Source organism: Sparus aurata, chromosome 7 (assembly GCF_900880675.1).
Source record: "Sparus aurata chromosome 7, fSpaAur1.1, whole genome shotgun sequence".
Classification (NCBI taxonomy): Eukaryota; Metazoa; Chordata; class Actinopteri; order Spariformes; family Sparidae; genus Sparus; species Sparus aurata.
In genome coordinates, this window is record NC_044193.1 from 26128980 (window position 1) to 26145267 (window position 16288).

The window sequence follows — 16288 nt, forward strand, 5'->3', positions numbered from 1 at the left end:
CAAGGACAGACTCAATCAATGTCCATTGAATTGACTGACATTAGCTTAAGAAAGATATCTGATAGTATGGATATTTCTTAAAAGTTCATTAAAACCACTGACAGGTGAAGGAGTGCTGCTACCGTGAGGGGTGTACTAGTCTGGGACAATGTCTGGGTAGGTGGTGCATGTCAAGTGGCATCCACATGAATGCCAGGACCCACAATTTCCCAGCAGAACATTGCATTGAAATGAGACTTGAACTGTCAGTGGTTTTATTGTTGTCGCTGATCGATGTATTATTGAGCAAAGGTTATCAAGAGGCCTAAAATGGAAGTACATTGATTCATTACTCAAAACAGGTGTATTTACATCTGTCCTGCAGGTCCTCCCAGCCAGGTGCTAGCTGTAACCTAGGTATACTGCATTGTCAAGGAATGCATAAAAAATCTAGGGAACGGTCCAGTTTAAAAGTTGAGAAATCACAGCTGTAGACAAGATATGACTTTTAGTTCATGGTTTATTTGGTTGACGGCTGCTGGAGGCATGATTACAGACATCAACAAGAAGGCCGAGTCCTCAACAAGTCACTAAGAGGACATTGATAAATCTTGCACACCACTGAGCCTTACACTTGCACCACTACTGGAAAAGTGGAAAAATGACACTAGCTGCTTGATACTTCTCTGACCTTCGCGTCCAAAGAACTGTTCATTTTTGGGGCAGCCAAAATGCAATCAACAATATTCCAAAGCAGAATGAACCCAACTACCTAGCACCTTGGGGGAGTTCTTTCCATTGCACAAGCCCCGTCCGAGCAGACTACAGATGAAAAACGGGCGGAGGTAGAACATTGTTGACAGCACAACATACACTGCTTCAACCAACCACTGTCTCTGAAACAAACACTTCCCGAGGCATTAGGACACAACAAGGCCAATTTGAGAGACTCAAATGGAAAAAATATTCCATCCAAGATGACCTCATGTTTACGAGAAAATATGTCACGAAGTAGGGGTTGCCACATAGAGCCAGGAAAGAGAGCCTGTTTTACATAAGACCTTTTATTTTCTGGCTAACAGGTGCCTCAAGGGTGAAAATTAAATCTTCTTCTAGATTCTTCAAGACATAATCACACATACTCGGAATGAAAGGTTAAACTAAGTATTCAAACCTCTGTAAAATAATTGATGGAACTAAGTAAACACACCATGTTAAATAGATAAGACCATCATTATGGAGAAATTGGCATTTTAGGCAATTTGGCACCCCCACAGTCTCTGAGTGCAACACCACTCTCATTAATACAGTTCCTGGGTCTGTAACAATTTGTCAGATGTAATGTAGTCGCCAACTACAAACAAAACACGTTACGTCATAAAAATGTTATTTGTTAAAAACTTGTATGTTATGCTGTGATCTTACCCTCTCACTGAAGATACACAATGCAGAAACAAGTGATAGAGGGGCAGACTGGCTGAGACAGAGACACCATTCACCCTTTTACAAGACACTTAATGTTATGTATGTTTTTTAAGCTGTTTTTTTAAGTTAAAAACTTTACATAATGTTGCTTTAAAAAACAGCAAGTTGTGAAAGCTTTGAAAGATTGACGGTCTACCGAAAAAAAAAACAGTATTATGAAGGCCCTTGTACACATTTTGACTTTCCCTGAAACCCTTAAAACGATCATCATTTGTTTATTGGATCACAGAGACCAATGTAGCATGAAGAGCTTTGTTTTTCCTTCTCTGTCCAGAAAAGTTGCACCGACGATCCGATTCAGACATCAGTCACGGGCAATTACAATATGATTGACATTAATGGGTCCAAAACATTCCTACTTTTTCAGCTGCATATTTTTTTTAGCAGCATGACTGAGCTCTGAAAGAAAACGATACTGTACTACTGAATGTTGACACGTGAATCGGATGATGAATGAAAGCAGGGCAAGGCGGGGCAGGTTTATTTCCTTAACCACTTTCATACACAGAGAGAAATGAACATGCATTATGTAAGTCATTCAAATGAACCAAAACATATGAATAGAAAACATAAAGAGACAGTAGAAAGAGAAAAAAGATTAATAGACAAAGAAACAAATGCTGGAACATCCTAATTACCAACCAGTGCACCAGTACAAAATTACTACTTCTTGATACTGATGTCTTACCTCGACTCTAAAATGGAATAAACATTACTTCTAAAGCCAAACAACGAAAAATTACTGTAAAGCATTTAATTCCAAGTTTTACAGTGCTTCGATAAATGCTGTGACATGACCAGTGCTCCTTCTCTCATTTAGATAGCACCTGAACAGAATATACCACATCTGTGCAGTGTCAGTCAACACTATCTTAAATGAGGACTCAAACCCTCAACTTGTAATGCATGAACACCACATACATTTTCAAGCCTGTCATGCACAGGTTATCTATTGCAGTGATGAGCAACATGTTCTCATCAAATACAGATCTTGGCCTCTGTGTGTCTTAAGAGACAGCAGCTTCACATGTATCACTGCATGAGATAAGCATGGAGGCACATGAAATGGTTACCTCAGTCATCCAGATTTTCCTGGGGGGTTGAACTCATCACTGACTTCATATAACTGGCCCTTTGTCTTTCATTTCCTCGAAAACCGTCAAGACAAAAAGGATGTTGTTTCATCACCGAGCAGATGCTGCAGCATGAGTATCCCTCAACTTAGAGACAATAAAATACACTTGTTGGTGACGCTTACCATAAAGCTTACTCCTTTGGAATGTGGCATTTTAAACAGTTAAAGGGTAAAAAGGACTAAAAATGTATTGCATGCCAATTGAACAAACTGGTCCCTGTTGAAATTGTATACATAAAAAAAATAAGTCGCTCCTTCTATTGCATAATTCTACATGACTTTCTTCTGTGTTTCTTTTTCCTCAATTTAGTTGGCCGTGTTAGGAGGCCATTGAGACATCAGCCGGAAAAACCATTACATCCATGTTTACACCACACTATCACCACACTGGGACACCACTGCAGAATGTGTCTCCTGGGTTCATCACCTTCAGGTCAAGAGACCAACAGAACAAAGCGTCTCTGGTGGCCCATCAAAAAAGAAAAAAACGACAGTTACCTCACTGGAAAGCTGCTGTTGCTATGTTGACAAAGGGATCCATATACAATGTTTTTTGGAAGACTTCAGTTTCTGTGGACTCCATATTGACTACATTTTCACTGAAATTGTCCATTAAATATTTCCGATGAAAGATGCCAGGTCTTTGATATATTTATTTTTTCTTTGTTCTACTGAAATCGATCCATGCTGTAATTCACTTTTCTTCGAAACAATGGAAAAAAGGCAGCGGGTGCAGATGTATCACTCAAACAAACAAATTACACCAGTGTCATGAAGTAACAAAACACCAGCTGTTGGCCAAAGAGGCAAAGATGTTAATAGTATTTATATTTACACTGTATTCATATTCCTTGAGATATCGTTTATAAATGCATAGAGAGGAATCAGCTTCTACAGCTTAATGCTAAAAGCAAAAGTTGTTATATTTCTACCTAATTTGATTAATAGCAAAACCTACTTAATGCCTGAGATCAAAACCACAAAGCTAAACACATTTAATGGTTAACCAAAAACAATGGAATCCCTTTGTGGCACAAGTGGTTTTTGTTTTCTGTTCCGTGAGGCAAATGTTTTTTTACAACCCACTGTCACGAAACATCTCTCTGAAGCAGTGCCACATGGCCAACTGTGCTTACACAAAGCAGAGGGAACTATTCTAAAGGGATAGTGGTTAATCCACCTTCTTCCCCTGCAGTACTGTTTGTCCCTGCTACCGGTTTGTAGGGTGGCGAGCAGACAGCAGCTGACTGGCCGGGGTCCGCCAACAGACGCCACCTGGTAGCCATCACCAGCTTCAGCCACTAGACCTCTTGAAGATCTGCCAGGGCATGAAGGCTGCCACTCTCAGAGCTGCAGGATACCCTGGTGCATACCAACTCCTTCATTATAGAAAATATGGAACAGTTTATTCTGCCCCTACACGTGACCAGGTTTAACTGAGTGGCAGTTCCTTAACCCTTGGGTTATTCTGAAATCCGAATCCACAGTTGCTCAGCTGCTTGCCTCAGGTGTCTAAAATCAAGGTAATATCCATCCCATGTTGATTTGGTAAAAACCTAATTGTAATTCAGGTAGACTGCGAGAAAATAACTCCAAAACCAAAAGTATCCATTTCATAATGCAATCCAGCAAGCTTGGTGGTTTTCTTAGTTAGGTGAATCATGGCAACTCCACTGCTACTATAAGGGTTTTACAATACTGTCTTCTATTAGAGATTGATATGGTAAAGGGGCTCTTCAGTAAAAAAAAACAAAAAAAAAAAAAACAAGCCGTATGACCCTGTCTTTACAATCAGATCACTGCTGTACAGTGAATATCAACCCTATTTCTCATACCTATTCTTTCATTTAGATGCCAAAGATCTGTGTTAGATTATTCCTACTTCAAAGACTAATCAAAACCATATTACTGCTGTGATGATCCAAGATTGTAAAAAGATGAGAAATGTAACCTTAAGCTTTGATATATTTGATTAGTCTTAACACAGGATACATAAATGATTCATGAAATGGTGAGAGTAAGCATCTCAAGGGAACAAAATGATGCATTAAAATAAGCTGTTACCAAAATCTGTCCAATTCAAATGAAGATCTTCTGTGTGAACACAGCAGACAGGTGGAAGAGGTTACTGTTAATAAAGGTTATGTAATTCAAAGTTTTCAAGATAGAAGCCCTGGAATCTCCTGGCTCCTTCTTTCACCTCCTGCCTTTCCTGTAATTGAACCCATGAGTGCTCTGCTGACAGCTTGGCCCTTGTGGTCACTTTGATTACAAAACGATTTTCCAGTGTATTTAGGGACACAAAAGCCGTCTGTGAGTATATTCTCACTGAAAACACGTTTTGTCAGCTTGTACTTATCAAAGATAGATCACTGCTGCAATTTGCACAGCAGGGTTTCCAACGTGTCTTAAAGGAGAAGGAAAAAGTCTGTTCAATGAAATGTGTGGGCTTCCCAAGGAAGTCATATAAAGACGGGAGCTTTGGTTAAAGTTTAGTGAAGTCCTCTAATGTTAGGAGGAACCATGCATTCTTCAGACAGAGCCTGGTGAGACATGGTTTGAGGGTAAAAGGTGTTAAAAGAAGCTGTTTGGAAGGGAAAAACAGCGTGATGCTTAACTTATAAAACAGCATCCAGCTGGACCTTTGTGTACCAGCACCGAATGACAGAGTCCAGGACCAGAGGAAAGCGATGCCGCTGGGATGCATTGCTTGAGAGTGAGATGTGACTCACAGAGCAGTTAGGGCGATGAGAAAATCCAGAAAGGCAAATTATCCACATTTTTCCAAAAGAGACTGACGCACATCACTGACTTAAGGTTAAAATTTACAGGGAGGTCAATAGGCACCACACACCATCAAGCATTATATTATTGAACAGTTTGAATAATGTTTCTACGGCCACACATGTTTCTGACAGGAGCTAAGGGGAACATGATAAATATAGAGCAAAAAGATTCTTTTAAATGTAAGACCAGTAAACTTTCTGTTGTTTCTTTGTTGGCAGCAGAGTAGGAAATTGTTACGATTACATTTAACATATCAGGGCAAAGACACTCATCTTAAGTGAATTTACTTTAAATAGTTTCTCTCTGGTAGATATAATCTCAAGACAAATGCAATGGAAAGGCAAGACTGAACATCCAAGAGAACATTGTGGTAGCTGAACCCTACATGTTACAGTCAAAACATTTGTTTCCTGTTTTATGCTTAAAGCACCAACTGGCACACATGACTGAGGCACATAAATATTGGGGTCGACCATAATGTTTAACATAAAAATGTTGTTATATTTTTTGCCAAATGGGAGTAAACTAGGAGGAGGATCAAGTTAAGGATCTAACAATGCAGCAAACTGAACATGAAGGCAGCCTTTTGTGTTTGTATTGATATGAGAAATGGCTTATTACTCCCATAAGCATTTTAAACATCAAAACAAATAAAGGAAATTCACTGGTTGTGGCTGGTAACACCCAGAGAGCAGAGTGACAGGGCAAAGGAAGAGCTTTACACATCCAAATATCTCACGTCTACTCCGTGACACATCAAAGCAATCACAGACCATTTCATAATGATGTAATATTTGGGAATTTGAGTAAAGTCATACTTTTTAATTTGCGCTCCAAACCGCAGTCCCCGTGACACAAAGATGATCCTTAACAGAGCGCTCTAAAGTGTTTCCTTATTTGTTCGCCTGACCAATGGAGGAAAAGTGAGGTACGCCGGCCAAACATTTGGCAGGAGGGACACAGAGAGCCTGAGGTTTGAAAAAAAAAAAAAACAGACGTCGCTGGTGATGCAAGATTATGTAATGTGTTGGTAGACGAGGGTTAAAGTGTGAAGTTTTATTTTTGCTCCACAGCTGTAATATTACCTCAACCCTCAGGTCCCTGGTCTGTGCTTTCATGAGTTACATAATTAATTTAACTGAATGATGTTACTGACTGACAACCTGGTTGTTTATATTATTGACAAGATATTCAAATCATGCAATAAATACAGACAAAATGTTGAGGAACAATGTGTCTCAAATCACAACTAAGTGTTTAAAGGTGGTTGGTTCTAGACTTTTATTAAACTAGGGGAATCGTACTGATTACTGAAGACTGATTAAAAATTAGAATTTTAGGCCTGTGGCAGTATGCCTCCTTGCACTGGGCAAGTTGCGGTTCCTGAGCCATGGTGTTAAATAATGGACAGAGCATTTTTAGTAGAACATTATGATGTCACCGTGAAGTCGACCTTTAAAAACATCATCAATTCATTATCTTTTTTATCATATTAGACATCTATGTAAAACAATGTCTTCAGTTACCATGACCACTAAAATGAATCACTTCATCTTGAGTCAAAGTAGACGTTTGGACCAAATTTTAAGAAATTCCTTTTATGTGTTTTTGAGATATCCTGTTCACAAGAAAGGGATACAATGAGGTCAAAGTGCCATTGACCTTTGACCACCAGTCCAAGTTAACATTTTTACCAAATTTAAAGAAAGTCCCTCAAGGCTTTCTTTAGATTTAGAAGAATGTGACAGACAGACCAATGGACAGACTACCCGAAAACATAATGGCCAGGCCATGACTATTGCCAGCACGGAGGCTTTGAAATGTTACAAAGGGAATCATAACTTCTATATAAATGGACACTTTTACACATATATAGGTCAGACTTAAACAAAGTAGTTTAATGTTGTGTTTTAATACATCTACTGTACAACTGTGTGTTGTCAACATTATTTATTATCTATGAATGTGCAAACACCATCATCCCTGCCTTTTCCAAACAGTTCATTCCTCTCCATGTGGAGAAGAGAAAAAAACAAAGTAAACCAGAAACAGTTAACCAGAAACTGGTTAACAAAATTCAAGTAAGACCTGACGGGAACCTCTTGGCTTTAGCCATGTCCAGTAATGTGCAATGTCTGCATTTACAGCATACTTTGGCACTTTGGCAGTGATCACACACAGGTGAGTATCATAGTCAAATATGACCGACTGTCTCAATGCTCAAGGTGTACTCCGACATCCCAAAACCCCACATCAACCTCTTCAGCCTAATCTCCAAAGGTATCTTTTCTAAGTTGGCAGGGCTGGCAGCTCCTTGGAGAAATTGGGATGAGATAGAAATTCCAAAGAACAAAGATTCAAGAAGGCCTCTCTGAATGTCTGGCATTGCAAAAGTATTATTGTCACCTTTAGCCAGTGTTGGTATGTTAGAAATTTTAAAGGCAAAGATGTGGAGTACAAAATAAAAACATAAAAAAAAAAATGTGTTGTATGTGTATGAGCGTTTCCTTTCCCTATTTATCAATTTGACAAAAAACAGTAAGTGAATTAGTCCATGCGACTGTCTACTAGTCATTGTGCAGAGCTTCTCTATACCCATTTTCAGACAGAAACAGTGACCCAGGTCAAACCAAGTTGTGGGGCTTTTTAAAGGGTGAAAGTGGGTTGGCTGAAAGACAACCAATTTTTTCTAAGAGCAAATACACAGTTTAATTCTTGAGACATGAATAGGATACCAGACTGATAGCAATAACCAATCAGGAGAATGGAGGATAGGCACAAAAGGAGTTTCATATTAACTCATCTCAATGTAATTACAGCTTGGCATGGCAAAACTAATTTGCAAATGCATATCCATCTAGTCTTTCTCAATGTATTATTTTATTTCCAAGGGTCGTTATCAGCAGGTGCAGAACAGAATGCCCCTGGATAGACCTTAAACCTGATCAGAGCAACAAAATGTGTGATGTAGCATTGAACGATGCTTGCAAGTTTGGACGGTTCTTTGTATGATTTTAGGCAGGAAAAAAATGTCAGCCTGGTCACTGACCATCTCCTATTACAGCTCAACTGAAAACTAGAATGTGTATTGCCCTGCTTGAGGGACCTTCAGACTGAACACACCTCGATAGGCCTACTACCACTCAAGGTCAACACAATACAATCCAAGCAGCAAAACATGTGACATGTGCCGTTCAAATCTGGACTTGGAGTGCTCCCCTGTCAGTCATCTTATCAAATCCACCAATAAACTGTTGTAATTAGCCTGATCTGGACCGGACCAGATGGATATCCATCTGACTGGGAGGGGGGCCAGATGCATCTGCTGAGCAAATGATCTTGGCAGACTTGTTTTGTTCCCAGTTTACAAAAGACCTACAAGGACAGCAAAGTTAATACATAGACGATGCATGTGTATAGGTGTATTTACCTGTGTGTACCCGTATACAATGCATGAGATAGACAACAGTGATGCATTACGGAGCTGAATAGCCACTTCTAATTTCAGGTCAATGTATGGGCAATTTCAGTAAAACATCACTTAAGAGTTCAAATCAGCTCTAGTAGAGTTGCATCAAAGAAAAAAAGGAAAAGGAATTTGGAATATTTAAGAGTCTAATTCTCCTTGCCTCCTAATGTTTCCAGTGTTACTGTGAAATGATTTTACAGTGGCAACACAACATGTAAACCAGTGACAGTGTTGTCAATGCTACAACACAGAGGAAAAAAAATACAAGCAGACGATTCCCCCTGTTTTCTATAAAAGCCACAGGCGTATCGCTCTGTTACTCTGTGGTCCTCTAGTGGGTAACATTATAACATTCAGCTACTTCAAAAAAGCAGTTTATGCGTGATGGCAAAATGTTAAGGCTTTACACATGTACACAGCATATTGAGACTGTGCCTGCCTGTTCTTGAACAAATTCTTTCCGCTTAATCAAAACTGTATTTACGTCTAATTTTATCCTGAAGGTTTCACTAAGCCTTTCTACTTCTATCAACACCCTTCTGAAATTTGATGCTGAAAGGCTGTGCGGAAAGCATGCCTGCTTTAACATCTGCCAAAAAGGGTAGCATCAATGGAACACTTAACCTACAATTACGAGTACTTAGTGACTTCACACGTCTTTTGGCATGTGTAGACCAAATTTACTGAAAAAATGGTCAGCCTGAGGATATAGTAAAATCTATAATTAACAAGGTAATTTAAGTGAGAAAACGAAGAGGGGAATTACATACAACAGTTCTAGAGCCTAAAACGAGCATTAAACTTTTTTCTCTATAGCTAAAAATGTTTTAATGATATAGAGTATTCAAGGGTTCAATTTTCATAGTCTAACAAGTGGAAATGCAATAAGTTCAGACAGTAGCCTCTGTTTGTTTCCTGAGCTCTTCCAGGCAGAGGCAAAAGACTCACTACTGCCCAGAAACCTTCATCACCTGAAAAAAAGAGAGGAGAAACGTGGGCAGAAGTTCTGTGGAATGAGTGAAAGTAAGATGAGGGGAGAGGCAAGGGGAGGAGGGATGGGGAGAGGTCCTCCACCCTGAAGGTTGGAGAGGGTCAGCACGGTGAGTGGTGCACACCAGGAGAGAGGGGGAGGACCCACATGCACACAAAATATATTTAAGATGTTCAGGCAGAGGAGGGCTACACACAGGACATCAGACAGAGCCTGGGTGAGCCTTTGGTCAAAGAGGAGCTCCAACTCAACTGATATTTCCAGCGAAGACCTTTGACAGGGACTGACTGCTTTTGAACACCGAAAGCAATCAAAAACTCTTAGTGAAATCTTTTGAAAATCAAGAACCTTGATATAGAAAATGGCAAAGGTAAATTTGAGCATAGTGGCTTTGGTGGTCACAGTGCTGCTTTTGGCAGAGACATGGGCCCAGAATCCCAGAAAGAGAATGGCCCCTCCGAAGCCTCCCAAGGCTCAGTGTTGCGATGAGGTGCGCTCCCTCAAGGTCCAGGTGGCAAATCTGACCAGCATCCTCGAGGAGCTGAGCCGCAAGCAGGAGACAGACTTGATGAGCATCGTGAGGCAAATAATGGAGCTGGACAAGCAGAACCGGCAGCAAGAAGCCAGGGTGACGGAGGCAGAGAGCAAGTACTCAGAGATCAACAACCGTGTGGAGATCATGCAGCTTCAAACTCTACAGTCTGCTGCTACTCAGACTTCAACAGGTGAGCATCATCACTCTGGAGCACCAATTGTGTAGAAAATTAAAGAACATACTGGCCAAAGTTTTGTGTGGTGCTGGTGGGGGCATTATGTAAGTAAGTTTTAGCTTCACAAGTTCTTTGGCTGAAGTTCATTCATGTGTATAAAATGTAAAAACCATAACGGTCCTGGAGAGAGTTTAAGTGTTCACACATGGTAAAACTCATCCATCAGTGACTCAGTGCATATCTGAGCTACGTGCTTCTTCTCTCTCCAACCTGTTGAGTAGGTTGCTGTCAAACTCACACTCCTGGTGTTAAAATTATTTCCACACATGGATTCAGATTTTTGGTATAACTATGCTTAAACTGTACCATTTGTCTGCAACCCCTTGTAGCCTGTAGCCTGAGTTGAATGAAAAACAGCTGTTTTCAAATTTTGTTAAGAGCAGTTTGAAAACGTTACAAGGTCGCCTTTTCATTTGGAAGATTAGTCAATTTTGAATTGATAAGATAGACTCAAGTATCTAAGTAGCAAGTTGAAGAAACCATGAGCTGTCATTTCACAGGAATGTAAGTACCTACATTTCCCAAAACAGTCCTCAAATAGGCCAACTACGCACACACAACATTTTAGCTGTGAAAACCTATAATAAGTCCCGTCCATTACTTCAAGGGCCTCAGACAACTGCTGTGAATTGGTCGATGGATAGATTACAGTGCACACATTTATTGGAGTTGCCTGACAGCAGTCAAAAGCATTCATTTGGAGCTGTGGAGTCCCTACTGCAGGGCTGTCAATAATGAGCCCCATCAAAGCCGAATCATCGCCAACATTCATCTGAACTTTAACACACAACTAATCAGCACTGGCCGCTGTGGAGAGGTTAACCAGGCATGACGTAGTTTATTATTTCAATACCTTAACTGTGTGGTCTAACAAGGCCACATCTATGTCACTGGCAAAGGGAACACAGAAGCCTTTTTAGAACTTGAGTAAATTAAAGACAGGAGAGCAGAACAGGAAGGCATGCAAAGATTAGAAGAAGTGTAAGGTTTCTACCTTGTCGTCTTTTAAAGACCTTTAGTCTGAGAAGTAGTGGGCTCATTGCTCCATAGTGATCTCATAGCCCTATTAATGGCATCACCATACAGCGACAGGAGGAGAAGAAGGGTGCTATGTAAAATCTGAGCCATGCAATGCACATTCCCCTCTGTTTTGATCCATTTTGCTATTGGTGGGGCTAAAGGTCACTTTTTCATCTGTCCAATCACTCCATATATCCATAAAGCTGTTGAATTTATGACATTCCCATTTTTCAAAAAGTGCTCATGAAGCAGCATATGGTTTTGGCATAACTGACGAGATTCTTTTCTTTTCCAGATGCCATATACGACTGTTCATCCCTCTACAGCAAGAACTACAGGATCTCTGGCGAGTACAAACTGCCCAAAGATGACTTTCTCGGTACACCTGAGCTGAATGTAAGTTTTAATCAAGTCTTGTGTATAGCATGTATTTTTTGTCTACTTTTAGTAAAGTATGAGGATGTTTTCCTCTTCCTCTGAATTCTATTACATTTAGCTGAATACTTGCAGGTTTTCTGCGATATGGACACAAATGGAGGTGGTTGGACTCTGATCCAGAGGCGCAAGATCGGCCTGACTTCGTTCAATCGTGACTGGAAGCAGTACAAGAATGGATTCGGATCCATCCGCGGAGACTTCTGGCTGGGCAATGAGCACATCTTCCGTTTAACAAGGCAGCCCAGTACGCTCAGGATCGAGATGGAGGTATGTGTTGGAAAACACTGCTCTCACTTAAGCTTGGCTGTGACGTTAATAAGCAAGAATATGTCAACCACATATAAACCGTATAATAGCCAAAGGTAAAAGGAAAAAAAACACAGCAGCCCTTTATACCTTCTGGTACTGTAAAATTGATAATAAATCAACCTAAATTCTGCAGACATTAGGTAGACTATGAGAGCCAGTATGCTTCAGGTTCTATAACTGGCCCTCTCTTAACCATGTTATATGTGTTTTTCAATGCAGGACTGGGAAGGACAGACACGCTATGCTGAGTATGGCTTTTTCACTGTGGGTAATGAGCTCAACAGCTACAAGCTCTTCCTCGCCAACTACAGTGGGAACGCTGGAGACTCCCTGCGCTACCACAACAACACCAACTTCAGCACCATCGACAAGGACAATGACAAATGTGTGGATGACTGTGCTGCGCGTCGCAGAGGTAAATTATGAGAGAAAATCCCTCAGAAAAATCTATTATGTCATTTAGAGTCAGCAATACAGCCACATATTTCCATCCAATTAACACCAAGTGTAATTCTTATCCTTCACATTTTTCCAGGTGGTTATTGGTACAACTGCTGCACTGATTCAAACTTGAATGGTGTTTTCTACCGCTATGGTGAGCACACGAAGAGCTCGGATGGGATCACCTGGTATGGCTGGCACGGATCCAACTACTCTCTCAAGAAAGTTGAAATGAAGGTCCGGCCCATGGGTTTTCAACCATAAGTGCTTAGGCTATGTGTCCTGGATCAAGATCATACGCATGAATGCTGTGAGATCTCACTAATACCTGTTCAACTGAATTGTGGCTTTTCCTGGACTGCAAAAGGAATGAAAATGTTGTTTGTGATGGTCTGGTTGATTTTAAGTCAGATGAATGTGTTATGTTTTGCCGTGTTTGATTGTAAATTGTAGTATTTTGTGTATTTATCAGTAAGATATTTTTTTAAAAGCTTCGATAGATGCTCTTTTACCACTGTCCCGTATGGGTTACTGCATTTTGACTCATTCTCTCATGTGTTTTGAGCGCACTAGGATGTATTTTTTTAGTTAACACAAGCAATTTCTGGTCAGTAGCAAGAATCAGTCCAGACTGGTCTGGTTCATGTAGAAATAAGCACGGACTGGTAGGAAGTAATTAAAAAGGATCATTGTGATTTGCTGGAATGGGACCAACCACCAAAGGTATCTCCTATGAATTACGCTGCATTTTATTGTAAAACCCTAAGAACTGATTATGGAAATGTTTAATTTGTGATATGTGTACAGCTCTGTAATTATGTTGTTTTATGTGATAGAAATTAAACATTATTTTTTAAAAGAAATAAGTTGCAATACATTTCATCTCTAAATAGCATAGACACATGCAACAAATGCCACAAACTCAGTCTAAAAGCAAAGCAAGGTCTTGTGGTCTCAGTCATGTCCAATAATGTCAGCACATTTGCCTTGAGCCACCGACCTCTGACTCTTGGGTCATCTCCTGACATTCTGGCCAAAGATCCCAGGGCATATGCCAAACGCAGGAACGAAGACCACACACACACATTCTGCCATCACGTTAAATGCTCCCAGGTTTACTGCCATCAAGAACAATGAAACCATTTTGCTACGCTTTGAACACAACAAAGAATTCCTTCGAGCATTCAAATACCTAAAGACAGGGAGCACTGCCTATACAAACTCAATGGAACTGGGAGGCTCAGTCAGATTCTCTTCCTTTTATGAGGTGACATATTTAGTCAGGGTAAACATCTAATTAAAGCTGGACATTTATCCTATCCCTTCAGAGGGGAATGAAGGCTACTTAAAAAAGACCTTTGGATTGTGACAAATGACCTGGTCTTTCTATTCTAAGGCTTAAATGTGTTCAACTTCATTCCCAACAACAAAAGGAGACCTTGAACAGCAATGGACGGTGTCAGTGAAGCTACATGTGTCAGTTACTATTGACATAAAGCTTTATGTCTCCATAGAGGTAACAACACAGCTGTACTGACAGGCATGGTCATTTAGAGAACCACACTAATGCAGATGGAATTTATCGTTTTGTTTTTTCAGGAGAATGAATCTTTAGTGAATAGGGCTTCCAAAAGTCAGAGTCATTATCTGATGATCTGGTGAAAGTGACTCGAGCACTCGGCTCCTTAAGCAGATATTAAGGCCGAAGAATCAGAAACTATGGTGTGGAAAAACAGATTGCATTGCATTGTCTAAAACAATATTCAAACTTTATGAAAGGCTTATTTCGGCCTTAGCAAAAATGCATTTAATGTGTGTTTTATAAACTGGTCCTTTGGATTTCTGTATTTTACATTCACCTCATTTTCACCTGGGGTGCAGACTTTATATAAAACAATAATCCTATGCATCCTGACTTTGAGTCATAGTAAACTGTAATGCAATCCACTATATTAGCTCTCCAATAAATGCACTTGGACATTGTGATGTTGTTGAAATTAACTGCATTACAGGCCATTGTTTTCTTGCTCTTAAAAACTGTATAAAATTTAATAAGGTGTGATACACGTGAATTTAAGAGGTGCTGTTTCTGTTATTTTAAGATGCAATGCCAACGCTGATGTGGTCACAACAAAAGATCAACGTCCCAAATTTTACAAATAAGTACAAAGCAGGGCTACTGGGATTTCATTACATTGGGTTCCTTCAATTGCGGAGGGGTAGTGTTAGCTCATTTAAGCAGTTGAGAAGTAAAATCAAAGAATGCACCAAGCCACTCTGGCCAGCTAGCATAAAATGAGATTTTGCTTAACAGTTTGCAGCTCTCTGTACATCTGAACATACTAAACTTTATTTAAAATTCCATTTCCAGGCACTGTAATATTATGGCTACACATTTATCATTAACACATTGTCCAGATACAATAATACCTGACTCCAGTCACTAAAGTGGAGATGGAACCACCAAATTCACATTCTTTCTGTAAATAAAGGAGCACTTTATATTTATGGACCTTTATAAAACCTATCAAACAGCTTTCAGCTCTGTTATTATATTCAACCAGTTATTATTGAATTCAGCAAAATGGAATAAAATAGAAACTAATTACTAACCCAAGTCTATTTAAAGACGGCACACGATGTACCAATAACATCACTGGCCGTGCTCAATTAACAGTGTTCCTCTGTTGTTGGGAATAAAAAGGGAAAATATGACCAATTTCCTGGCTCTTTCCAAAGCAAAAGAATACAGTCAGACCACAAACTAATTCTTTTGATTTTCTTAAAATCCTTCACACATTTTTCATACCAGGCACAACTCATAAAAGATGTACTATTATGAGTATGACACTTTTTCGAATGTAAAACGCTGATTTTAAGTTAAGATCCATATGACAGAATAGGAAGAACAATTCCTGAAATAACCACAAACCAATCTACAAACACCACGACCTATGATGTACTAAAAAAGAAGTGACGATGCCTCCTCGTCATCAAAAGTATGCATCAGGTATGATGGCTTTTTTTTCTTTTTTTCTTTAAATACAGCAGCTCAGTACTGTAGAGCCAGATATACGCAGTGCTTTTTGCACACCAGCCTCTGGATCTTTTATGGGAAATCCTGGAGAGGTGAGAACCAGATGGGGATATTGAAAACACCACAGTGCCGGCTCCCATCATTCATCATCATCAAGGTTCCTGAGAAATTGAAAACAGGCCCCCGAGAAACACAAGTCCAGACACTCATAGATGAAAAGGAGGCAAGCGTCCAATTAGATGCCTGGAAAACAGATTTCTACATGCCATGCCAAAGGCAGAGAAATAAAGGAGGATGAGAAGAGGGGATGGAAAAGATGACAGAAGATATCAAAGGGTTATAGGACAGGGGGAGATGTGTAATGTGACTTCTTTATGCATTTATTAGACAAAAAACTGACTGTGAGAGAATAGCTTAATGTTTGTCT

General features: G+C 39.8%; 2 protein-coding genes across 7 annotated transcripts in view; one reads left to right on the forward strand and one right to left on the reverse strand.

Annotated features, from left to right (window-relative positions):
- Nucleotides 1-16288, reverse strand: part of mtor (mechanistic target of rapamycin kinase) — a 90964-nt gene that overhangs the window by 40993 nt on the left and 33683 nt on the right. The window lies entirely within an intron of this gene.
- On the forward strand, nucleotides 10042-13676 carry angptl7 (angiopoietin-like 7). The gene is made up of 5 exons (XM_030422396.1): nucleotides 10042-10571; nucleotides 11932-12032; nucleotides 12147-12341; nucleotides 12603-12798; nucleotides 12919-13676. The coding sequence occupies exons 1-5, from the start codon at nucleotides 10208-10210 to the stop codon at nucleotides 13086-13088; spliced, it is 1026 nt and encodes a 341-aa protein (XP_030278256.1). The 5' UTR covers nucleotides 10042-10207; the 3' UTR covers nucleotides 13089-13676.